At 47.2% G+C, this 26,772-nt stretch overlaps 1 protein-coding gene across 1 annotated transcript in view; it reads left to right on the forward strand.

Annotated features, from left to right (window-relative positions):
- Nucleotides 1-26,772, forward strand: part of DSCAM (DS cell adhesion molecule) — a gene marked incomplete at its 5' end in the record, with an annotated part of 333,650 nt that overhangs the window by 259,055 nt on the left and 47,823 nt on the right. Inside the window, 5 exons of the mRNA XM_081138830.1 lie at nucleotides 765-920; nucleotides 6,799-6,932; nucleotides 19,945-20,098; nucleotides 23,817-23,934; nucleotides 25,251-25,414. Coding sequence (XP_080994956.1) covers nucleotides 765-920; nucleotides 6,799-6,932; nucleotides 19,945-20,098; nucleotides 23,817-23,934; nucleotides 25,251-25,414 — 726 coding nt within the window. The remainder of the gene's footprint in view (nucleotides 1-764; nucleotides 921-6,798; nucleotides 6,933-19,944; nucleotides 20,099-23,816; nucleotides 23,935-25,250; nucleotides 25,415-26,772) is intronic.

Raw genomic sequence — 26,772 nt, forward strand, 5'->3', positions numbered from 1 at the left:
GGGCGTGTACCTGGCTTGCAGGTTTGATTCTCAGCCCATCGGGGCATGTGCAAGAGGCAACCAATCGATGTGTGTCTCATATCAATGTTCCTCTCTCTGTCTCTATGTCTGTCTGTCTGTCTGTCTCTCTGCCTCTTTCTCTCTCTCCCCTCCCTCCCTTCCACTTTCTCTAAACATTAATGGGAAAAAATACCCTCACTCGTAGCATGAGGATTAAAAAAAGTACACATTAAATAGGTGCAGTTTAAAACATTTTTAAATTATAGTTGACATACAATATTATATTAGTTTCAGATGTACGACTTAGTGGTGAGGCATTTATACCCCTTACGAGGTGGTCAGCACGGTAAGTCCGTGACCATCTATCACGGTGCATAGTTATTACACAGGAGCTTCCTAAAGAACAGTCAGAAGGTCCACGGAGTGAGTGACATGTGGTCCTCAGCGTCCAGGGGCCAGGGTGTGGGCGGCATGCATGATTAGCAGCTACTGGAGGACTCCCTGGGAGAGGCAGCCGTGGTGCGGGAGCTGGCTTTGTAACACTTAACCTGGAGTGAATTGCTGTTTTTCAGACCAATGTTCCACCCACTGTTTCCTGGTACAAACGGTATTTTCCAAATGAGAAGGCCATGCATAGACCCTTTGCGTGGCTTCAGGGTGTGACCCACGGAGGCACGTGGCTCGGTGCTGGACATCAAGGGCAGCGCCGGGGAAGGTGCGTGCCCACAGCTACGGTAACCAGATCGTGTTTTCTTGTCCCCCAGAGCTGGGCGAGATCAAAAATGTCACCACCACGCAGCCTTCCCTGGAGCTGGACGGGCTGGAGAAATACACCAACTACAGCATCCAGGTGTTGGCGTTCACCCGCGCTGGAGACGGCGTCAGAAGTGAGCAGATCTTTACCCGGACCAAAGAGGATGGTGAGAGCTGGGGCGGGGCGGGCGGAGCACCCAGCTCCTGGCCGGAGGCGGGAGGCGCGGGAGGCCCCTGCCAGGTGGCAGCGCGCCCGCTGGGCTGGAGCGTTGTCGGGAAGGTCAGGCCAGGAGCGCGCCTCAGTTCTGCAGGCGAATTCTGGACGCCGCTCCCTGCAAACCTTTAGCTGCCCTCCCAGGGTACGCCAGCGTGATTCAGACCATCAGCGTCCTTATTGTCTGTTGATTAGCCATTGTTTCTCTCTTCCCCTATAATTTTTTGGCCAAGTGTTATTTTAAGCAAAACTGCCTTTTATCCCCAAGCTGTAATACTTACCCTACCTGTTTTGTAGCCGTTAGAATAATTTTAGGGACTCTTCAGCCATTAAGTGTAGGCTCTGATTAGTCCCATCTTCCACTTGAAGACGATGTCATGGTCTGACGTCTATAATTCGGTGCCAGCTTTAGAATCACTCTAGAATAAGCCCTTAATTCGAGAGCTTCATGTTAATTTTTTTAATCTCTTACAAGAACTCATGATGGTTTAGTAGTGCTTTAAATCTCACGGTGCATTTTGTTTCACACCATTAATTCCTGCCATTTCACGTCATTGGGACTTGGTTTTGTGACTGTTCCCCAAAGCTACAGTAGCTCCATGATTAATAGTTTTTTGCGTTATTTTAAGGGAAACTCTGAGGGTCTCCCACACCTGTTTGAAGAGCGGTTCAGGTGCTAATGTACTCTGTGGGAATAATGAAAAAAGCCATCTCCATCTTAATAAAGGAAGGAGCAACTGATGGCAAATTGACCCCCGCATGGAACCGTCCCGATCAGAGCCCAGAGTTAAACCAGAGAAACGCTTGCGATGAGACCAGGATGCCTGAGTTCTGTGCCCATTTGGCTCTGCGATTTGTTTGTCTTCTTTCCAGGACTCTGTTTCCCAGGGTGGGGTGGGAGTGCCATCACCCATCTCAAGTACTGGCAGGTTTGATGTCTGTGCAGCCTGTTCCCCAGGTAGAACATCCAGCTTGCTCCAGCCCATGTCCATCCTGTGGCAGCAAAGCCAGGGACTCATGCTCAGAGGCCTGGGCAGACTCTTCTCTTCAGCATTTCTGTCCCCTGACAACACGTCCCTGATATCCACAGCCTGCCTGCCGTCTTCCACCTCACTCCGCTCTGACCTCAGCAAACCTGGCCCTGCTCCCCCAAGCAGTCCCGTCCATCCACCTCACGTATTATTCTCACTGCCTCTAGCCCTTCTTGTCCAATGGGGCCCACACACAAATGAAGCCTCGTTAGCTTTGATTTTTCTAGAACACGTAGGTAATTCTTCCCAGGATTGTGCAGGTGTCAGCCAGGTCTACTCAAAGGAATCGAATTATTTAGAGAAATCTCAGGTCAAAAGGCACTGTCATGAGAAAGTCACACATTTAATAGAGAGATTCACAAAGCTATGTTCTGAGTGAAGATGGCTCTTGTTTAATTTTTAAAAGGTAACAGACAAAGAGCCACGTCTAGATGCTGCCCGTGGGACTTTGGGCGCCTTACCTAACCTTCCCTGACTGTCTTCATGTACAAAATTTGCATAACGATCAGACAGAATTAAATATAAAAAGTGGAGTGATGTGTGCAAACACCCAGTTTGACACATGGTGGGATGGTTCTTGACACTAGCTGTTGGATTATTTGATCTCAGCTCCCTCGGAGCAGGGGCGGAGCACTCTTCTGCATGGCTAAGCAATAACGCGAATGTCACTGGAATTATTATTTAAAGAGCAAATGGATCGGCAACAGGAATTTTGACACCTGCATTTTTTGCAGAGGAGTGTACAAAAAATCCAGTAAGAAGGGAAGGCTCTCCGCAGCTCCTATTGACTGATCATTTTGGATCAATTTTTAATTAATTCTCCAGTTTTAGAAATCATAGAGTTCTGTCTCAAAACTTGACCCTGAGACCCAAAGTCCAATTTGTCAATCAGTAATTCTCTGTGTTCCCGTCCGGTGCTGATGGTGGACGGAGATGTGGTTGATCGCGGAAGGCCCTGCCTCGGGTATACCAGTTAGCCCAGGGAGGGGGCAGCACTCCACAGGCGCGTGGGTGGGACACGCGGTGATGCAGAGCTGAACGCCACTGTTCACGCGGTATAAACCATCGGCATTTTTTAAAGAAGCAGCAGAGCAGAGAGTAGGTGGAAGGAGAGAAGAGCTAGCATCATAGTGAAATTATCTCCCAGATTCACATGAAGAATTTGCTGGTTTAGCAATGGTGAGAATTGTGCCAGCCACCCTGATAGACTCAGTATCGAACATAAATAGACATTTGGGCAGTTTCTAGAACTCAGTGCAATTTTCTGTCTGATTGAAAGGAGCAAATCTATATAGAAGGAATTATATAGAAGAGATTCTGTGGAAGGGATTCTGTGGAAGGAATTATAGAACAAATTATTATAGAGGGAATGCTTAATAAAATTAAGGGTATAGATCCTCTTTATTATTCTACTATGAAGTCTTATAGTTTTGAAGTTTGGAATACATTGTCAACTTCAATTAAATTATGTAAAAATGTGGGTAAGATTCCAGTAAAATAATAATTTCCAATATTTATCAAGTTATTCCTCTGTAAGGCACTATCCTAAGCACAGGTTGGAGTTTCAGGGTTTACTGGTGTTCTCACGAGTAAAGAAATATTAACACACGAACTACAAACACAAAATGTTACCCTCTGTGCCCAACACAGTTCTTAAACTAGGGTTCCTAACCCCTCAGTGTCAGGGGGCCTAGAGTTTAAAATTGTGTTGTTAGGTCACTGGTCATCCTAAAAAGGGAAAATGTATCACTTGCTAATAAAACATACGGAAACAGAGTAAAATAATAAATAAAACTAGGTAAAATGAATAAATATAGTAAAAAATAAGACAAAAACTCACTTCTGAAGGGGATCACTTATGATTGAAATATTTGTTCAGAGAACAAGCTTTCCACACCCTAAGCAGCTTCTCAGCCTCTACAAGGAGTCTTGGTCAGTAGACGTATTCTTAGGTCCGTGGATGTGTTCTTGGGCCCACAGGCATAGTCTCAGATCCATAAATCAGCTTCAGGTCCCTGGACACACATTCAGGTCTATGAGAATTTCTCAACTTTCAGATTCCCTGCCCAGGTCTGCCCAGGCGATGGGGACGCACCTCTGTTAGCGACAAGAACACGAGAATATCTGCCGATCTGGCTTTGTGCTTTTGAACACAAGACAGCTGATTCTGAATTCTAAATCGTTTGTGTAATACTGGCACCTATTTGCCAACTATAACCCAAGCAGAGCGGTGGGGAAAGAACACAAAGCGCCATCTATTCCTTTTGCAGTTGTTACTCCGTCCTGCGGCGTAAGGTGGCTTCAGCCCTGAGCCTCTCCGGCGGGAGGAGACGCTGCTCGTGCTCCAGGGTTTCCTGAGCGCCTCCTAGCGCGCGTCACTCTGTAGGGCGCTCCGTGGGGAGGGGCCCGCGGGGTGTCACCTGGGACAGGGCTCCCTCCCTGTGGCTAACAGTCTCTTTGGTGGGACATCTGAAAGTAGAGCTGAGTGAATGAAGACTAAGCAGACACCAGGATGGCTCTGAACCCTCTAATGGACCAGGCAGGGCCGCAGAGTCCTGCAGCGCATGGCCTCGCCCTGTCGTGCTCTGGGCAGGAGCAGGCACGCCAGCCGCACAGCAGGCCAGGTGTCCTAGAAGGTCCTCTGCCATGGGGATTTCACAGCTCCCTCCACCACAGTGACTCTCCTGCAGGTGCCTGTGAAGTCCCTGTGCTTCAGGGACCTCAGAGGTGCCCAGGGGTGAGCGAGAGGCCCCGCGGAGACTCCTCGCTCCCTGCTTTGCTGCAGGAAGAGCCGTTCCACTTCCACCAGATTATATGTTGGTTCCCACGTGATGCTTTAGTGAAAAGATTTGTCTGCTTTGAAGAACGGAAACCACTGCTCTAGTGGAGCAAAGGCCGGAACTAGTGGACCTTGTGGAAATGGGAGAGAAAGGGGTGTGTACACATTGCTTGGCTGTGAGGACTGTAATGTGTAATCGTGCCATCTGCTTAGGGCTCAGAGAGGCCACTGTGGAGTCTGAGGCTCACGTGGATCACATATGCACACACGTGTGTACATATCCACAGCACACCACTCACATCCACACTACAGACACACACCCTAAACACATACATCACACTGCACACATAGACCCATACTCACACACATCACACGCACACACCATACACACACACGTACCCCTGCCTACCCCTGACCACCAAGACCAGAAAAATGATCATGACACAAGGAGGCTGAAGGACGTGTCTGTACCAGTACTTAGACCTTGGTCATACTCAAACCCAGGCAGTGTTTTCTCAGAACATCAGCTGTGATGTCTGACATTACAATACATTATTAAAGAGAGGCCTTAACTATAGATTCATGTTCTCTGTTCTATAAGGAATTACCACAAACTTCACTCCTTAAAACAACACAATTCCCATCTCCATGGGTCAGGGTGCAGGTTTGGATTAGCTGGGTCCTCTGCCCAGAGGCTGCGATCTCACCTGAGGCCAGTTCTTGTCCCAAGCTCACTGGTTGTCGGAAGGATCCAGTTCTTTGTGGTTTATGGGCTGTGGTCATCTTCTGAGCTCCCAGAGGCTGCCCACCACTCCCTGTCACATGGCCCCTCCACAGCAGGGTACTTTGCATCTTCCAGGCCGGGCAAAAAGAACCCCAAACCTTAGATCATCATGTAGCAAGGTCCTGGGGTGAGAGGAGATGCCACTTCCAGGGACCTAAAAAGAGGTCCAGTGTTGTGGAACAACACGGAGCCAGGAGGAGAGCCCGACCGCCGACCGGGCACATACACGGGGAGGTCTCAAGGGCACCCTAACCCTGCACGTCGCTGACGGGGGCAGAGGGGAGGCAGGAGGAGAATCCTAGGTTCTGGTTTTGCAAACAGGAGTAGCTGTGTCCTTGCCTGCAGTGGGGGACAGGAGGAGGTCAGGCTCGGGAGAGAAGGTGGTGCCCCTGCCAGGGACCTGGCAGGTCTGAGTGCCTGGGACTGGGAGTGGGAGTGGGGGTGTCAGTGGTGATGGGATTGGGAGCGGTCACGTCAGCAGTGCGGCAGGGATGCCCGGGCACCTGGGAGGATGGGGAAGGGTGGCTTCCCGCAGCCGCCTCCTTTCCTTCAGCCAGTCAGGCCTGGAGTCAGAAACTCACTCGGCCACGGGCGCGAATTCAGGAAAACCGCCCGCTCTTGCCCATACCTTCGGAAGAAAAAAGCTCATTGCCAAAATGTCACCTGGCAGCAAGGGACGGCTTAAGAAAAGACATCCTAGACAAACTGCCATCCGCCACCTGACTTAAAATGGGGATGTGGCTTAGGACCCGGTTTAGGGGGCTCAAAGGGAAGATCCTTGTCAGTTCCTGCGGCTGCTGTAACCAAGTGCCATCAACAGGGGCCTGGACAACAGAAATGCGTTCTCCCAGTTCTGGTGGCCAGAAGTTCAGAATGAAGGCGTGGGCAGGGCTGGTTCCCCGAGGCCGTGAGGGGCAGGTGGCTCCAGGCCTATCCCCTCTCTGTCTTCACATTATCTTCTCTCCGCTCATGTCTGGGCCCACACTTCCCTCTTTCTAATAAGGACACCAGTCATCCTGGGTCGGGGCCACCCTAGTAACTGCACTTTAACTTGATCACCCCTGTGAAGACCCGATGCCCCGGGGTTAGGGCCTCCCCGGGGACTCGGAGGGGACACAGTCCGCCCAGGGCGCTGCCTGGGAAGGCAGAGCGGGGAGGGGGAGGGGGAGGGGGGCCGCCGGCAGTGGCCCGAGCGCAGGGGCTCCGCTTCCGCCGCCAACCTCGCGGCTCTGTCCAGTTCCAGGTCCCCCGGCGGGCGTGAAGGCGGCCGCCGCCTCGGCCTCCATGGTCTTCGTGTCCTGGCTGCCCCCGCTCAAGCTGAACGGCGTCATCCGGAAGTACACTGTGTTCTGCTCCCACCCCTACCCCACGGTAAGTCGGGGAAGACGCGCGTGCCCCGGGGCTCCTGGGGGACAGGCCGTCCCTCTGTTTCCCACCTACTTGGGTCTTCCCTGCAGTTCGATTTTCCCGTTGTCTCCACACACAAAGCACCATCCTCACTTACGCCTCATTTGGAAACACACGTCTGAGTCATTACAAGGGACACGATTGTCTGGAATTACTGTTTATTTGCTGACTTCCCCCAGAACTGCCAGCCGGCTTATCAAAATCAAAACCCAGAGGCCTTAATTGGGCCTTAATTGAGAGTCAGTGGACGACACCTATTGATTTTGCTGTTGGACTCGTCATTAAATTCGCTTCATGCCTTCTCTCCCTCTCCCTCCCCGTGCTCCCCCCCTCCCCTGCCCCACCTCCCGCCCTGACTCCCTCCCCGCCCCATCCCCTGAAGCCAGAGGCAAACTGTTTCCTAGAGACTTTAATGAGGCTTTAGGACCCTCACAGCTGCAGTAGGCAGCTTAGCTCATCGTGAAGGAATTAAAAATTAGAGTACTGAGTATTCCAAGGTGCGGTATTTATTATTGCTAATATTATCGCTAAAGAACGCCTATAGAGTCGAAGTGTTTCTTAGACCAGACATAAAAGGGAAATTTTAGAGGAAAGAAAAGAAAATGGTTCATCTACATTTATGATGTTTTCGTGGCAGTTTTTATGACATTTTGAGGTGGGTACCGTGTCTAATCCATCTTTATGTTTCCCTGCTCCCTGCATAGACTTCGACATGGGCAACCATTCGAAAGGTATCTGTGGAGTATACACAAATTAATCTTGGTTTTATTCTGGTAAATATCGTAACATAAAATTTACCACTTTTGCTATTTTAAGTGTACAGTTCAGTGACATTAAGTACATTCACATTGCTGCAGGCATCACCGTAACTTTCCGTCTTCCCCAACTAAAACTCTGTCCCCACTAAATACTAACTCCCCATCTCCCTCACCCCGACTCCTGGCACCCGCCATTCTAATTTCTGTCTGTAGGTTGACTCTTCTAGGGACCTCGTGTAAGTGAAGTCACACAGCATTTGTCCTTTTGTGACTGGCTTCCTTCACTCAACATAGTGTGTTCAGAATTCATCCACGATGTAGCCTGTGTCAGAACTTCCCTCCTTTTCAAGGCTGAATAATACTCCTAACTAATTCATTAATTGACTGTTCAATTAAAGTGATATGTTCTCCCAAGTCTAGCATCTGTAGGGGTCCCCAAGGCCTGGTGGCCCTGTAGACAGTGGCCGTGACTAACGGTGGGGAGACGGGGCAAGCATGTGTGCAGCTCACTAAGGTCCAGCTCTCTGCTGGAAATATCAGGTTGTATGTTCTGCTGTGTGTATGTCAACAGTGGTACCGCCGGAGTGGAAGTAGATTTAAATGTAATGGTCGGAGTTGGGTTCCAGAACTTTTTTGGAGGTTCCTTATTTGGTTTCAGACATGCTATTAATTCTCACCTGCTGAACCCCACCATCAAAGCCCAGAGGTGAAAAGCAGTGTAGATGCCAAGATGAGATGCTTGGAGGGGCGATTCAGGGAGGACCCCTCTTCTTTTGTCACCATTTCACAAAGACAAAACTGTTGCCAAGTAAAGAAAACGCATACTCCACGAGACTGTGAAATGCTTTTTTATTTTCATTCTTTGGCTCATTCAATTAACTATTTGCTATAGGACTCCCATTTGCTGTTTTGATTCTAACACACTGGAAAGAGGCTACCGGGACACACAGGACACCAGCACTCCCTCTGCCTCTGTCTTCCCAATCTGGTCTTTATCCCTAAAGTAAAAACTTCAACCTGGCTTATTTGAAATTAGTCCTTAGTAACGAGGCTTAGATGAGTGAGGTGACCAAGCCCCCTGTGGACTCTGTGGGCATGTTAGTCCCCACACTACCAGCCTCTGAATGCCATGTGCTAAAAAAAGGAAGTTACTATTCTGAAATCATGAGCAAACAGTCTGCAGAATGGAATAGAAATTATTTTCCCAGGGGTTTCCACATCTCTCTGTGCACAGAACACTGGGATTTAACACCCAGTACCTTCTTGACAAGACCCTTCCAAAAATACAACAGTAATGAGATCAAGCAGACAAGGTGGGAAATAACCACTGAATCTCTCAGCTGGCTGATGTCTTACCACCGCCAGCAGGGGTCTCTGTGCTGTCTTTTGATCATATTAAAAACCCCTGTAGCCCAGCCAGTGTTGTTCAGTGGTTGAGCGTCCACCTAACTAATTCATTAATTGGTTGTTTAATTAAAGTGATATGCTCTCCCGGGTTGCAGGCTGGATCCCCAGTAGGGGCCATGCAGGGGGCAGCTGATCAATGATTCTCTCTTATCATTGATGTTTCTATCTCTCTCTCCGTGTCCCTTCCTCTCTCTGAAATCAATAAGAACATTTTTAAAAATTAAAAACAAAACAAAAACACTGCAGAGCTAGGGATGTGATTGTGACAGGTGGCCTGTGTCTCTGGGCAGCCCCAATAAAGTGCAGGGAACTGAATCTGTTTTAATCCCTCTCTCTAGAGCCATGTTTCTTTTCATCTACTTCCAACCTCGTTTAAGGACACAAAGCCTATTTTTCTAATAGACTTTATTTTTAGAGCAGTTTTAGGTTGACAGCAAAATTGAGTGGGAGGTACAACGATTTTCCACACAAGGCCTACTTTTTAGATAAAAAATACCATTATAAGTAAACTTCAGAGAGAACCGATACACTTCTCTTCAGAGGTGAACCCGTGAAAATCTCATCTAGAATTTTATTTTTCCCCTCGGATCTAATAAAGAATTATAAATTCCTGGAAAGGTTGTTTTATCCCGCATCTTTAGTTTCTGTAACGATTTTAAGTCAGAAAACTGGAATTCTCCGATTCCCAGAAGCTTTCCCGCGTCTGCTTGTGTCGGGATGACCACCAGAGGGCAGTCCTGGCTCTGTGTATTTTTTGTGCTCCTGTTACTGAAATGCTTTTTCTCTGAAATGATTTCAGAGTCGAAAGTAGAGCATGGGAGGGTAACTTGGGACACAGCGTGCCCTGTCATCTCCTCTTCTTCGTACGAGTCCCCCGGCTAACCTCCTTGCTGCTGTGCATGTGCTCTCAAGGTCCCCCAGTTCATCTCCCTTCCTTGTAAAAGGACTTTGTTAAGAGACACAGGCTCTTTTCTCTAGTGTGTAAAACACATGTTCTAGTCATGCATTTGTTCCCTGGTGTTTTCTCAGTTCAGTTTCGTAAAAGATACTAGAATTTGAAACTCTGTGGATAGCCAGACAAGAGACTGAACATTCTTGCAGATTGGTTGCCTGGAAGTGGAACCCAGTAAACGTCGATCTCACCATGAGGGACCAGCAAATGCAGTGAGACATCAACCACCCCAATCAGAGGTTCGAACAACAAAACCTCACCCTTCATTTGACTCAGGGACTCGTCCCCATGAGTTTTGGACTGTGGCTGTTAAGTTGAACAGATGACAGTTTGAGTGACCAGTTCACACACTGTGATAAGCCATAGAAATCCGAAGAAGCGAGCTAGCCTGGCCGGGCCCTGTGTAGACAGCATAGCTAAGCTGGGTTCCTCCCTCACACTCCTCCCTACATAAAAGCAGTCTGAAAAGTGTTACATATTAAATAAGTCCTAGGGCACAGAAATCGTCTATTTTACAATGTTATCCTCTACTCACTATCTGGTAAACACTTCATGCCTATGGTTTCTGATCTTGTTTTGTCATGAAACACAGTAGGAAAGGAATTTTATAATCACAAGCCAGGACACACACACAACAAAGCTTGGTAAACAAAACCTACACTTACTGCACGCGATGCACGCTGGAGTTTTCTGTTTTATTATATTTTTTTCATTTTTTTTTTTTTTTTTTTTTGTAAATGACTGTTGTGACCCACTAAATTGCTTCTGTGACCCACATTTTTTAAAAATACGGGTTTCCATGAGTGAGTCCTGATGATTACTTTATGCAGGAGGGCTGTTAGCATTCCTTCCCTGTGGTGGTAGAAGATGCACAGTCTGCCCAGAACTCGCAGCTTAGCAGGACTGACAGGGTCTACACCCATAGGTGTCTGAGCCCAGCGGCCAGGCTCTTCACCCGACTGCCCGCCCCTCCCCGGGAAGTGGCTCCATCTCACCCCCGGGATCCCAGCACCGATGTTCAACCTCCCCTTGGAGTAGCCATGATCTCGTGCATTATGGTTAGACTGGCATAGCTGGGCCCCCAGTAGCTTGGCAGTTTCTTAACTGCAAAAACCACCATTAGTCATGGTTTTGCCTTTGAAAACCCTGGTTTTATGCTGAAACAGTGGATGTTCAGTAAACGTTTCGTTGAACTGAATTTTACGGAGTTTGGCCGTGAGTCATCCAATCACGGTTAAATGGTATAATGAAGCTTCTGCTTAATAAGGCAGGGACATGTGTCATCATCTTTGGGATGGTTTCTCTCTCAGAAGAAACTAGATGAAATGCCTGTGCTTTTAAATCGCTGATTGTGGAAATTGTTCTGTCTGAAGGACCTAAGGGTGGGCCTCTCTTTCCTGTAATGACAAAGCTAGAAGTTATGGAGCTGCCAAGAGCTGGCCTACGGAAGCAGTTATGTTCCATTTACTCGTGTGCCCCTAGTCACTTGTTCATCAGAGGTCGCCGAGTCCCTGTGCGGCAGGCATGTGCCAGCTCTGCGTGCCCTTGGCGTCACCCAGGTCTTACTCCACACAGGCCAGCTCCAGCACGCGGCACCGCCGTGCCCTCGCGGCCTGGGCAAAACCTAGGCATGCTTCCTGGGGGGAAAACCAATTCTGCTTTTATAAAACTCTTGGAAAGGATATTCCTGAAGTTTGCTTGGGAATAAGCTCAGTTTTTCACAGTCAATTCTGATGGAAATGCTTCTAAATAGTCTTTAAGTATTTCATGTTGTAATTTACGTCTGTTTATTAGACTGTGATCCTTTCAGGCAGTGGGGGAAATTGCATGGTATCTTTTACAATCTAGTCCTCTAAAGGTCCTTCTTCCCCCTTTAACTCATTCTCAATGAGCCAGCCAATAACCTCGCATTCTTTCTGTGGAACCTGTATTTTAATTTTCTTTTTCATTGTTGTAGTGGTCATTCGGGCTCACTGGGCATCAAGGGACACTGTCCAGAGGCTATAAGTGGTCAAAATGCAGGTGACAGGTACTCTGAAGTTGAGAGAAACCCTGGCCTTTAAAATCCTGAGCCCAATTTTGTACTTTATGGAGCAAAAGAAAAGAGAAACGAGCCCAGAAATCTCATTTGAAGCCCAGTCTCACAAGGCAGCCTGCCCAATTTTGCAGATAAATTGCCAATAAGCCTCCCGGCTTTGCGATGACACGATTCAGACCAGACGGCCGGGTTGTGTCGCCCTGAACGTGCTCCTCCGTCGCTGCTGCTGCTCCCCCCACCCGGAGCCACAGATTAAAATGCCCTTTGCATCAGTCGGCTTTGAGAAATCCCAGCTTTGAGGACATCTTCTCTTTTTTATTTCACCTGTCACAGACACATGGTACTTATGGAAAGAAATTGCTTCAGATGTTTGTCAATTGAGACAATATAGCTGTTTTTTCCTATACTGCATATCATGCATATATTCTTCTTATTACCAAGAATAGCCCGCCTCAGTCATTTCTTTCTTCCATGTGAGAAGATGCTCACCTAGGTCTTTTGGCAGAATATATTGAGAAGGTGATAGTAGCCGAGTTAAATTAATAAAGTGTGTTTACAGATAGACAGTTGGCATGGCAGAGGGTGTACAACAGAGAAGGGATGAAGCAAAATTGTGGTAAGTAGAGGGGATTTTGTTAGAAAGAGATGGAAATACAAGGCTCCTGGAATGTCAGTCTGGCTCACTGGACAGCGCCCCTGACCTCAGCAATAACATGGAGAGACCAATTTCTTTCCCTCTTTTTCTGGCTATCAACTTTAATTCACTTGCAATACATTATAACAATGCTTTTTATTTTGGAAGTCCCAAAAGTAAAATATGTTATGTTTGGAAGGCTTTTTTAAAAGTAGCCAATAGTCATATATAAAATAGCATCAGTAAAGGGCAGAGGAAACCACCAAAATTGACTCAGATAAAATGAGTATTTTTCTTTTTTCTTTTTTTAGAGAGAGAGGAAGGGGTGGGGAGAGAGAAACATCATCCATGTGAGAGCAAGACATCAGTTGGCTGCCTCCTGCACGCCCCCTACTAGGGATCCAGCCTGCAACACAGGCATGTGCCCTGACTGGGAATCGAACCAGCAACCTTTCTGTGCCTGGGACGACACCCAACCTAATGCGTGACACCGGCCACAGTAACAAGTATTTTTAATATACTATTTTTTCTATAAGTGCTGGACACCTACCCTATCCCTTTAAGATGTTCTTTGTGCTATATTATTATCTGCTTTAAGAGATGAAAATAGTGAAGCAAAATGAAAATAAATAGAATCAAAATGTATTATACATAAGGATTTTTAAAAGAGGCAAATCTTAAATTGATCCAGCTAACTGCCTATTCTTAATGTAAGCCCAGCTATTTCTCTGCCACTAAAAAGAAAGATTTTATATGTTTTGACAGAGCTATTGCCCAATAATGAAAAGAGTTATCCATTTAGTTTATTCTGCTTTGGGGGAGGTTTTTTAAAAATCACTGCTGTGACCATTCCATCTACAAAATCAGAGCATTCAAGTTTTTTTAAAAAAAAAAAAACCTGCATGTTAATAATTAGATATAGAACTTTTTAAAGCACCGTAGTTCTTTGATGGAATTAGTTTTTTATTAAAAAGTTAATTGAATTTTTAAGTGGAATTTTTTAATATCCATCAGACACACTGAATAATTTGCTCTGAGCAGCCCACTCTCTACCCATTTTTTATTGTATTCAAATAATTTCTAGGTCATTATTCCACTCACTTAATACAGCAGGCATTCCCTCAGTTATTCTAGTGAGCAGTGAGCAGGTCCCGGCTCTGGAGGGAGGGTGAGGCCAGGACACCCTCAGAGAGCCTGCGCCCCACCCGGCACGGGGGATGGAGCAACACGCAGGACCAGGATCCCGAGTGGAATGAGCGTCAGGCTCCTCAGGGACACAAACAGAGGGCAGACAGGCACCTGATGGAGGGGACCCGAGGGGTTTACAAGGCTTTCCAGGTTCATTTGCTGAGCCTGCTAGTGTGAGGGATTTGGAAACAATGCCGCAGTTCCTGGGGGGCATCCAATTTTACAGCGATTACGAAAGAGCTTTCAAAGTCACTCATAGTGGCAAATTTTCTCTTATTTACTGGTTTGGACATGAAAGGAAGAAGATGACACAAAAGCCACGAGGCAAAATGATTCTGGAGCAGAAGCAGGTCTGGGAACTGGCCCCAGGCGTTCCGTGGGGCCCCCTGAGTGCCCGCTCCCTCGGGGGTAGAGGCCCTGGCCTTGGGCACCCCCGCCCCCCAGCCCTGAAGCACAGGCACCTCCTCATGGGCTCTTCCTGTCCCTAAGCCTGGCGCTGGGAGCTTTGCACACATTCTCTCACCACAGCCCTCTGGAGGACAGACAGTGTGCAGGGCCGGCCTCCGGTGTCCTGCGGCCATCGATCGGTCGTCAGCCTCAGGTCCCCACACTCCAACAGCGCTGTCAGCACGGTCCCAGACAGGAAAACCGTGCGCTCCACATTCGTAAGCACAGCATTGGTCACAGCTCAGTGGATAGACTATATGAATGTTTTATATTTCAAGTGTGTGCTTCAAACGGAATACCAAAGTCTTCCCTCAGGAACACTAAGGGTTGTTCCTGTTATGTGACACCCACGCGCGAAAGAGACCTGCTCTCCTTACTCCACCATCTCTGACAGACCCAGAAAGAAATAACTTGCTGCCACTGAGAACCGTTCCCGTCGAGAGTGGCTAATTAATACGTTAGGTTAGCTCAGGATTCTGATAGAATAGACATATTTAAATACTTTTTAGATGAGAAAGAGCAGACTTTTTCTCAAGTGGCTAACAGGAGCGTTGATAGGCACAGGCCAATTGGCAACCCTGGTCCACAGGTGCCCTGTCTACTCATCGGGCCAGGCAGAGCAGAATGAAAAATGATCTGTGGGGCAGAATTCCCCACCAAGAACCAGGGCTACGCAAGGCCTGTGCCTGCCACCCAAGCTTTCTTAATATTGATTGTTTCTGTGTTTCCACAGGTCAGGAACTAACAGTGAAGTATTCCCTTAAAACAAATGTTTAGCCCAGTTATAGTCATGCATCTGAGATTAATTCACATCTGGCGCACAATGAAATCTTCTAGAATGGCTAGTCTCCCTGTCAGCTCTAAAGATGCTGAGCCTAGAGAGTTAAATATCTACTAGAAGAAAAGTCAATGTTTAAGTATTTCAGTATTAAGAAAAGTGTCTTTCTCCCCTCCCCACACGTCTCCTTCTGCCATATTTGATTCATTAAGTTTGCTTTTCTATGTCCTGTTAATCTTTACCTGTGGCCCTTGAGAATTGAGCTCTGCTTTGTTTCTTCCTACCACTCGTGCTCACTGAGTGCTTCAAAGTCTTTGGCGCGTCCACCTAGCTGAAGTGTCAGGAGAAACCTGGGAATAAAATCGATCTCTTCTCATTGGACATTCCCGGTGTTTGGAAGGAACGGTCACAGAATGAAATGCATGTAGAAATTAGCAGGTCAACTTAAACACGATCAGATCATTGTGTGGGAAAATCTGGTGTCCAGTAAAAAGACACTTCATGAAATGTAAATGTATCTATGGTATTGCAGCTCATATTAAAGTCCTGAGCAGATGCCCCGTAGGAAGCCATGCATCATCCCTCGCACAGAACAAGCGTTTTGGACTGAGCACCAGGGAAAAGGGCTTCACGAAGCAGATTTGCTTTGCTACCCTGAGTGAGCTTCTGATTCATTTTTCCCCCGTTTGCTCTTTTTCTCTTAAATGTTGCCGCCTCTTGACCTTGTTAACAATGGTTGGATTTTGCCCCATTTTTTCATAAGTGGTGCTGTGTAAAATAACTATTAGGTCATCTGCAGGACAGTCCTCTGCTGGAGGCATCTCCTGCCTAAGAGCATCCCTCTTGAGCGATGGGTCCTGCTCTCTCCCATAGGGCCCACCTGTAAGCGTCCTAAACCCTCCAAACTGCCTCGACAGCAGGCCCGGCGCGGCCGCCGCTGCTGCTGGGAGCAGGGCTGTGGCTGCCGTCAGCCTTCCCGGGTGTCACTCAGAGCCTCTGTCCTTCCAGACTCCAGGCTCTCCGAGTGGTTTCCTTGGAGTTCAACCCCCCTCCCACCCTTAGGTAATAAAAAGAAAACCTAAAAAGCAGTTAGAGGAGAGACATGTTAAGTAGATATATACATCCCTCAGCAAAAATATCCTGTTCCTGGCCCAGCCCCTTATGGGGCCCAGAGGTGGGTGATGGGCCAACCCTGCAGAGATGGTCTCACATTTCTTGTTAGGGAAGAATCGCTGCTGTCTTTGGGACCATTCTCACCTTTTAAGGCTGTTGCTAAAACTTCCAGACAACAGCAACAGTCACATTTAATATCCAGTTACATATATTACAAAGAAAACAAATCAACACTTCCATTGTTGAAATTATTCAGCTGGCAGCTTTCTCCCCACTCTTCTACTGAGACTGAAAAAGTGGTGCCTGATTATGGCCGACCTCAGGGAACGTGGTGGCGGCAAAGGGTGGCAACACCACGCAGCGGGCTCAGAGGGTGGCAACGCCGCGCAGCGGGCTCACAGGGTGGCAACGCCGCGCAGCGGGCTCACAGGGTGGCAACGCCGCGCAGCGGGCTCACAGGGTGGCAACACGCGGATGCTCCCAAATAACCAGTAGGAGCCCCTGAGCAGCTTGACTGTGACTTTCCATCCTAATCCAAAAAGAAACATTGTTCCACCCAAGGACGTTTCTATAAATAAACCCTTTTTCCCTTAGCTCTGGGTCAACCTTCTGTCTAAATGGTGAAACAAATAGTGCTGCATAAGAAGTCATATTTTTATCATAGATTTTAGCCGTGCCTCGTGTTGCAGGTGAAAATAAGTACAATGCAAATTTTGGAGGTAACCAAGGACGAATTGTACCCAATGGGATACTTCTTCTAACTAAAAGCTATGTATTCTTCACAGGAAACCCTTATTTATTTTGTAAATATATCTTAATGTTCTGTTGATGCTTAATGTTCAGTAAGAGCAATTGTTATAGTTTGTGCATCATTAACCTTTATGAAATTAATCTGGCAACAACAGCCTTGGACCGTCACAGAATACAAGTACACACAGCCCTGGGGCTGTCTCCTCGGTTGGCCAGGAAAGAACCCACAAATCCCTCTGAACTTCTAGAGGGATTGGTTTTTCTGATGGTTTTCTGAATACAAGTCAGGACTGTATGTGTAAGGAGGTGCGGGGTTGGGGCAGGTGGAGTACAGGTGCATATACACACATGTACATGTACACCCCTAAGTGGATATGCACATCTGAGGAAGCTGTGCAAGGGCCCTGTCATCTCCCTTTAATCATAGGGCAGTGGGCAGTTCTCTGACATTAGTTTTTCTTGAGGGAGCATAGAATTTATGACGATTAAGGGGTCTAGTTAATAGCTGGGTCCCCTGTTTAATTGCAGAGTTGGTGTTTCAGGATATGCAGCCTACGGACCTACAAAGGTTGACTTCACAGCTCTCAAGGGTCAAGGGAGTCCTCATATGTGTGGTGCTTGTAGCTGACCGCCCGGGGAATGAGGAAGCAGCACTGGCCTTGAGGACGAAAGGACTGGGCTTGAGCCTCTGCTCACCCTTGTCTGGCACTGTCACCTCAGAGAGGCACTTACTGTGTCTGTGCCTTAATTTTCTTGACTTAGTCAGATTTGATTTTTTTTTTTTTTAAATACCACACTGGGTGGCTTACCCAATATATACTTATTTCTCACAGTTCAGGAGGCTGGAAAGTTCGAGATCCGGTGTCTGGTGAGGATCTGCTTCCAAGTTTTTTTTGTTATATCCTCACAAGGTGGAGAGATAGAGGAGGGAGGGAGAGAGAGGGAGGGAGGGAGGGAGGGAGGGAGGGAGGGAGGGAGGGAGGGCGGGCTCTGATTTCTTTACCCCTTACAAGGGCACTAACCTAATTACCTCCCAAAGGCCCCACCCCTAAATAGCAAGGACTTCAACATATAAATTTGGGGGAACACAAACACTCAATCCATAGCTTTCCTCATCTGTTAAATAAATCTAACATCAGCCTACCTGTTTCATATGGATTCTTTACGAAGACGTTGTGACCTGTCTCAGTCTGTGTTTTCAGTTCTGTCAGTCTTCATGTATTTTAAATGTTTAGGGTTGCTATGTCCTTTTGATGACTTGATCCCTTTACCATTATGAAATTGCCTTATTGATCACAGGTAATATTCTTTACTCATAAATCTGCTCTGTCTAATATTAATATAGCTATAGCAGCTGTTTTAAACTAGTGTCTACATGACACTAGTGACACAGATAGCTTCTCTGTCCTTTTATTTTTAACCTACTTGTGTTTTTATATTTGAACAACATTTCTTGTAGGCAGCATGTTGAGTATTGCCTTTATAGTTAGCCTAACAATCTCTGCCTTTAATTAGGATTTTAAATCATTTACGTTTAATGTAATTACTGATATATTGGTATAGGTTTAAATCTGTAACCTTGCTACTTGGCTTTTTATGTCCTATTTGTTTCCTTTTTACTCTTTTTCTGCCTTCTTTGGATTCATTGAATATTTTTTATAATTCCATTTTATTTGGTTGGCTCATTAGCTTTATTTTGCTCTTTTGTCATTTATTTCGTAATTTCAGTGGTTTCTTTAGGACTAATAGCTTACACCTGTAACTTATCACATTCTACTTTCACAAAATATACACTTCATGTGTTTTCAAAAGTTACCCGAGTTAAGCGGGATCACTACAGTATTCCTTTCTTTTGTTGAATAATACTCCATTGTATGGATATGACACATTTTGTTGATCCATTCATCGGTTGATGGATATTTGGGTTATTTATATCTGGAAAGTTTTTATTGGATGTCAAACTTTGTGAATTTTACTTTGTAGGATACTGCAAATTTTTATTCCTGTAAATTTTTTTTTTCACTTTTGTTTTGGAATGCAGTTAAGTTACTTAGTGAATATTTGATTTTTTTGAACCTTGCTTTTAACATTTGTTAGGCAATACCAGGGTGGTGTTTAATCTAGTGCTAATCATTTCCCTACCACTGAGGTAAGACCTTCATGCACTATATCCAGTGCTGTGAATCTTGGAGTTTTCAGTCCGGCTGGTGGGAGCAGACACTATTTGCAGCCCTGGGTGAATGCTGGCTGCTGTGACCTCCAACCCTTCCAGGTGGCTCTTCCCTGGCCTAAGATAGTTCCTCACATGCATAGATCTGCTCTGCTGAGGACCCAAGTTGGGACCCTCTTCAGATCTCCAGAGTTCTCTCTCTGTGCAGCTCCCCTCTTCCCAGGCCTCTGTCCTATGAGAATACAGCTCCCTCTGCATCTCTCAGTTCTGTCTCCTCAACTCAGGGAAGCTGCTGTTCTCCTCCTGGTTCCTTCTCTGTGCCACGGCCTGGTATCCCTGCAGTTGCATGCCTTACCTCATTTGTTTCCCATATTTCCCAGATCGCTGTCCTTCACTACCTGGTGTGCAAAGCCTTTGAAAATAGTGTTCTTTGGCTGTTTCAAGCAGGAAGTATATCTAGTTCTTGCTATTCTGTCTCCGCTGAAAACAGATGTGTGGTCTGTTTTCATAATTTAAAGGGTTAAATGACTCATCTGTGGCTGTCAAAGCTGCTTCATAGAGAAATGTAAACTATGGGGAGATATTTCTATATATATATATAGCAAACCCAGCCTTTTAAAGAAAGATTCGTGGAGGGTTTTCTTTCTGATGAGAGATAATATGTGAGTGACCATTGTTTTAGGGCATTCATTTGCGCCTTTGCCTCCTTGAATGTGGGAACATTTGTGTCTCCTCTCACAGGTGATCAGCGAGTTCGAAGCCTCCCCTGACGCCTTTTCCTACAGAATCCCTAACCTGAGCCGGAATCGTCAGTACAGCGTCTGGGTGGTGGCCGTGACCTCAGCGGGGAGAGGCAACAGCAGTGAGATCATCACGGTAGAGCCGTTAGCTAAAGGTGGGCCACCGTCGTAGGGACCTCGTTCCCCGTTGAAATTTATCTGTTTATAAGTCGCTGTTCCATCTGAAATAAAGCACACAGTGCCCTAAAAACCAAGTAAACCAGAAACATGTTATCACATTTCAGCCCAAGAAATAGTGCTGCTGCTAGCCGGCACTGGGCTTTTGTGAAAATCAGAAAAGAGTCCTCTACAGGTGAACACAGTGCGAAGGGTGAGTGGCTTTACTACTCAGTGTGACTTTGGGAAAATTAGAAAAGGAGACCCCACTCAGCCCTTTGCGTAGGTGAAAATCACTATGTAGCAGCTTCCCAAGGAACTTCTCCTTTCGTCAAAACCAGCTACCTCGCTTCTTAAAGGAAAATGTCTCCATTTTGGTCTATAGAATTTGGAACCTTACAAATATAAGCAAATCATTTGCTCTTCTATTGATAGAATGCTATAAACCAAGACCTTGAGTAACAGGGAAGCTGGAGTCACCAAACAGAAAGTTCCCATTGTTAAGAAAATTAATTAGTTGGCAAGAAAATTAATTCGTGGATTTTTTTTGTCAGTGGTACCCACTGGTCATGATATCCAGCCACCCCTAACATTTAGAAAACAGTGATCATCGATGGGCATAAGGACTCTGTGTGGGATGAAGGACTGCAACACAGATGTAGGATTAGTAATAACGTCACCCCTTCCCTACTTGTGTGTCCAATGTTACATCTCCAGACATAGCCAGAAATGGCCTGGCTGATGTAGTAGGATATGACATAGTCAGAGGAGCCACAGCTGACAACTGGCCACTTCCACAGGAACAGGACTTGTCTGGGGAGATTAAATGCCATTTGGTCATTTAGTAAATGATTTTTGAGTCCCAAATGTATGTCAGGTACTGTGCTGGGGAAACAGGGGTGTCTGACTGCAGGGAAGACATCCCAGAAGTTTCAGTGGCTCAACATAATAGCACAGTCAGTCCAGAGACAGATATTTCTGGACAGGTGGCTCTCCTGAGTGGCTCGTTCCATGTGGTGATTCAGGGCTCCAGGTCTCTTCCATTGTAGAATTTGAAGTCCCTGGTCTTTCATTTCCAGCCATGTAGAGAAAGAAAGAACACGGAGGCCAGAGCGAGGGTTTCATGGGCCAGATGTGGAAATGTTTGCGTTGTTTTCACCTATACTCCATGGTGCAGAAAGAAGGCCTGGGCCCCACCTATTTTCAGAGCAGAGCTGGGAGACGAAGCCGGGTGGGATGTCCAGAGGAACAGGAGACGGGCTTTGCTGAGCTCACAGCAGTCTCTCTTCTAAGGATCATATAAAATACACGTTTTCTGTCTGCTCCTGTGGAGCTCAAAGCTGGGTGGGAAGACAGTCAATAAACAAAGCTTTACAACGTGTATATAAACTGCAAACTGCTTTAAGCGCTATGAAGAAGCCCGTGAGAGGGCCTCACTCAGCGCGTTAGAGGTGGCAGGTGGACTCGGCCGCACAAGGATATATGCGAGGCAGGGGAAGGAAACCTTGTCCCGGCGTTAGAAGCCTCCAGCCTGGAAAGAGTTTGGCAGGTCGGAGATCAGGGGAGCTGACCCCAGTGTCCTGGGGAGGGGAGAGGCTCTCGGGTGAGCCACGGAGGATGGCGGGGACCTGGACATGCAGGACCATCAGGGCTGCGTTAGGGATTCCAGGTGAAATGAGAAGACGCTGTAGAGTTTTAACCAGAGGAAGGACACAGTCATGTGTGTGTGTGTGTGTGTGTGTGTGTGTGTGTGTGTGAGAGAGAGAGAGAGAGAGAGAGAGAGAGATAAACTTGACTTTTTAGAACAGTTTTATGAGCTATACAGGAGGGCATGGCCACACACTTGTTGTCCCAATCAGCCTGGTGCATTTGTGACAATTAGTAGAAGGTGTGTTTTTAAGACCCGCTGATCTCTGCATCCTGACTGGATTGTGGGGCTGAGGGTGGAGAGACAGGAGGCCGAGCGGCCAGGCAGCGTGGCTGGCACTGGCGTGGAGCAGAGGGGACTGAAGGAAGTGGCGGGCCCCAGATGTGCCCTGGGCGTAGATGCGACGGGACTCGGTGGGAGAGCTGAGGAGCGTGGACGGGACCGAGCAAGAGTGAACACCGGGGTTTTCGTATGCCTTACTGTACGTGGGGGTGTCGCGTGTCGGTGAGGAAGCCGTGGGAGACTCAAAACGAGAAACGGGAGGGCAGGTCTGGACACTGGATGTTAAATCTGAGGTGACTGGGAGCCATCCACTCGGAGATGGCTGTGCGCTTGGGGCCAGTCCTGGCTCTCCTGAGACTTCTGATAGGAGAGAGAAATGGAGAGTGGTCGGCACCTAGGCACCCCCCACCCGGGATGGGGAGAGCCCACCTGGAGGGCAGGGGAGGCGAGACTCAGGCCCGGGAGTAGCCCTGAGCACCGTCAGCTTGCCCCCAGGAGGGAGAGGTGCGGGGCTGCAAGGAAAGAGGGTCCAGGCCAGGGGGACAGGAGAGGAGCCAGGAGGGCAGTGACAGGAACTCAGCAGAGAGGCTGCAAAAGGAGGGAGTGGCCACGGTGGCGGCTGAAGCGGGACTACCAGTGCCCTTGGGTTTGGCCGCACAGGGCCCCGCTGACCTCCTGGGAGCAGCTGGGGGGGGGGGGGGACGCTGGGCGGGGAGAAGCTGAGGGATACGAGGAAGCAGGGCCGCTCGGCAGGGAGGGCTCCAAACATGCGTCACCTGGAGGTAAGAAGGGAGAGGAGTCGGAGCGAGGGGGATCTCACCCCAGGAAAGGCTCTGGCTTTATTATTTTTAATATGTCCGCTGGCGGAGCAGGTTTCTATGTCGATGGAAAAGCTCCAGGGGAGAGGGAGATGCTGGGAATACAGGAGAGGGAGCCGGTGCCACAGGCCTGAGCTGTCCCAGTGCATGGCAAAGGGGGGCACATAGCTCTGGCTCTAGAAGGCTGGTGTCTTGGTTCCTCTGTCAACTTCTGTGTCTCACTCAAGAAAGTAGCCCAGGAACTTATCCATACTGGGCCCCCCTGGTCTGCAAGGAGGACCCTGCTGCCACGGGTCCACCCTGGGGTTTCCTCTCTACCTTCTGGGACCTCCTGCAACTTTGGACTGGTGCCTGGGCCAGAGGCCCCTGGCAGATGCTCCTGCTCGAGCCTCCAAGTCACTGTCCCAAGCAAACGGTTGTTCTTCAGGACAGGCTGCTCTGAAAATGTGTATTGTCCTTACCGCTCGTGCTGAAGCTCAAGTTCCTATAATAATGTCAGGAAAGTACCACAAAATTGATAAACAGAAGATGTTCCCATTTTACTTCTTCCAGTCTTGGAGCTTTATGTTTTGTATTGTCTGGTCTCTCCGATATTAAAATTATATTTTAATGTGCAGTTTGGGGTGTTGAGATAAATTGCTTAATAAAGTGTTTTGAAACATAATTGGGCTCATAGAAAACACAGCTTGGAGTTGCTGGGCTTATGAAGCCCCAAATATTTAATTTGGCTCCTCATGTTTAGCCAATAGGAGGGAGAAATGCCACAGTCGGGATTTTTGGCTGTTGGTATGTTCTTTCAGTGAAAATCCCTTATTCAGCTCTGGTGCCAGGGAATGGAGCTGACAGGCGGTGGTAGTGGGCAGGGCTGCCCTCCCCTTTTGGGGGGTTGCTGTTTTGGGGAAAGTCATTTTGGCCTCTGTGTACACACGTCTCCAAATTAACCGAGCTTCTTCTCTGCTCGGTGCTCAGCTCCTGCACGGATCCTGACCTTCAGTGGCACGGTGACGACTCCATGGATGAAGGACATCGCCCTGCCATGCAAAGCTGTCGGGGACCCTGCCCCTGCCGTGAAATGGATGAAAGACAGGTAACCAGTAACCCGATGCGCACCGTCTGTGGGGCTCTAGGACATTACACCAGATCCCGAGTTGGGTCCGGGGCCTAATTTGTATCCATCCACACTAGTGGAAGCTACGAACTTACCTGCCGACTCTTCTCAGATAGAGGTGGGGCAGGGGAGGGGTCTCAGCTTTAACACTAAAAGGAGCTGATCTACTATGTAAGTAAATCCTCTGTAAATTCAGAGCCTTTACACTCAGGAGAGCGATTGCAAGGAGAACGCCTAACCAGCGCAGTATCCTCTGTGGAAGTTCTCTGCGCTTCGTGCAAATGTCTCTGTAACTGAGCTGAGTGGACCCCCGGCTGTAAGACTCAGCCCTGCCTCCTCCTGCCCTCTCCTCCCGCCTAGACACCGGACTAACCCTAACTCCACCGCCCTGAGAAGTAACTGTAAGGAATGGGATACATCAGGGCTTTGCTAATGTAAAATCTACTTTTTCACTCTCAGTAGTAATTATTAAGATAATATCAGAGAAGACGGGAGAAGGCTGGTGAGACGTATTGAGTCTGTGTAACTCTTTTAAGTGCTTTATCTCTAGTCAGAGGAAGAAATTAGGACTTAAAGGGTTGGAAATTCACTGGTGAGCATAAAGCCTGCATATGAAATGGATTCAGAACAGCTCCTGTTTTCCAATAAAAGCACTTCAAAGACATAAACGGTTGAAATAATGGTCTTGGTCCAGTGACCACTTTTCTCATCTCTTTTGAAGTCAGTTCATCTAAAGGGAGGAGTAGCTCCCAGGCAGGTGGCTTTCTGCCTGAGGTGGGGACGACCCCACATGGCTGGACAATGGCCATGGTGGCCTCGATAAGGATGGTGAGGGGGCTGCCTTCATACGAGGGCCAACTCCTCACCCTCTTGACATACTGCAGTCCATTTTAATATCAGAATCATTGACAACTGCAACTTTAAGTGAATCTAGAAGAGATCCCCAAAGTTAGTTGTCCATATAGGACTTGGTCAAAATGGCACTTCTCCCCCACTGAAGGAATCCCCAGAAAGGGAGTCGCAGGTGCCTACCCGGTGGAGGAGGGAGAGGCCCGCTGGGGACAGGGCAGGCAGAATCCAGGCCCTCGACACAGGACTCATGTCAACATAGCATTTTTTACAAAGAACACAGCTCAGCCACCTGATTGTCCTCATGACGTAACCATAGATGGGTTCTTACTAATCCAAGCTCCCGGATGCACTGTTTGTTCAAGGAGTCTCGATGCTCTGCCCCAACCTCAGCTAACTTGGATTGTAATTTCTTTAATCTGTGCCTCTTTTTTCCTGTGAGGCAGTAACGGGACACCCAGCCTGGTAACGATTGATGGGCGGAGGAGCGTCTTCAGCAACGGCAGCTTCGTCATCCGCACGGTGAAGGCGGAGGACTCCGGCTACTACAGCTGCATCGCCAACAACAACTGGGGGTCCGATGAAATCATTTTAAATTTACAAGTGCAAGGTACAGAGCTGTGGGACTCTTTGTATGATATTGTTTTGTACGCATGCCTATAGACAAAGATTAAAGGCCAGCACATTTAATTGTGTATTTAATGCAGCATATGGAATTTTTCTTTTTTAAAAATTTTTATTGAATTTATTGGGGTGACATTGGTTAATAAAATTACATAAGATTCAGGTGTACAATTCTATAATACATCATCTGTATATTGTATTGTGTGTTCACCACCCAAGTCAAGTCTCCTTCCACTTATTACCCTCTTTACCCTCTCCTGCCTCCCCCCACCCTCCTGTTCCTCTGGTAATCACCACACTGTTGTCCTGATAGCATACAGGAAGAGTACACAACAAATTTAAGATTGTAAAATCCAGTGTAAAATCCCAAATGGCCATGGATTGGGTTCCTTTTCGGATGCACACTGATGTTTTATTGGTAGAGAAATCAAAGTGTAGGCTTCTTTGGATTTAATATTGTCACATCAATACTCACAGCAGGTAAAAATAAAATCAATATTGTCATCAGCAGAAGGGAAAGGGATGGGAAGAGCTCTATTTTTAAAACATAATGCAAAGTCGATCTGCAATTTTAAGTTGATTGAAGCCAGGAGGATTCCAAAACATTTTAGAAGATAGACACTATATTGTGACTGTAGAGATGGGCCTCGTTTTCATGCCTTTGGGTTAATATATCAGGCTGCTCTCAGAGGTTAATGGAAGGACATTTTATGAGAAGCTTTCGCTATAATTTGGATAATCTGATCCTGAATTTCTTTGGCATTTCTGTCCTCAGAGCTAATCCAAAATAATATCAAGGCCCACTACTTAGAAGTATGTGTTCTTCAAACCTTGTTACGAGCATTGAAATTCAGGTGCTGCCGCTCAGTGGTGCACCTTTGATTTTTAGAGCTCAGTGTGTGTGTGTATGTTGGGGGAGTAGCTACAGAAAGTGGACAATTTTGAAGTTCTTTTTCCCACAAGGCCTCGCCTTCTCCCTCCTTCGCATCCCTGAGAACAGAGCAGCTGAGTGGATGCCACTTATCTTGCTCACTTGAGTCATGGTTGAAATTGAGGGTAAAATACTGCGTGTATCCTTAGTGACTTTCAAGAAGATTTCAATTAGTGATGAACAACTCAGAAATTCAAGGAATTGCTGAGGAAATGAGGTAGATATAAATCCAAGTAGAAACGTCGCCGAATTTTCTTTAAATAATAGATTCACTCTGTTCTATCTCTTTAGCCCAGGATATCAACTGAATAGACATTTTGACAGAAGTGAATTGCATATTTTGGCAACCTTAAACAGTTATTTAATAAATGGCTGTTAAACATGATTTGGTAAATGACTGTTACAGAAGATTA

Source organism: Miniopterus schreibersii, assembly GCF_964146895.1.
Source record: "Miniopterus schreibersii genome assembly, chromosome: 5".
NCBI lineage: Eukaryota > Metazoa > Chordata > Mammalia > Chiroptera > Miniopteridae > Miniopterus > Miniopterus schreibersii.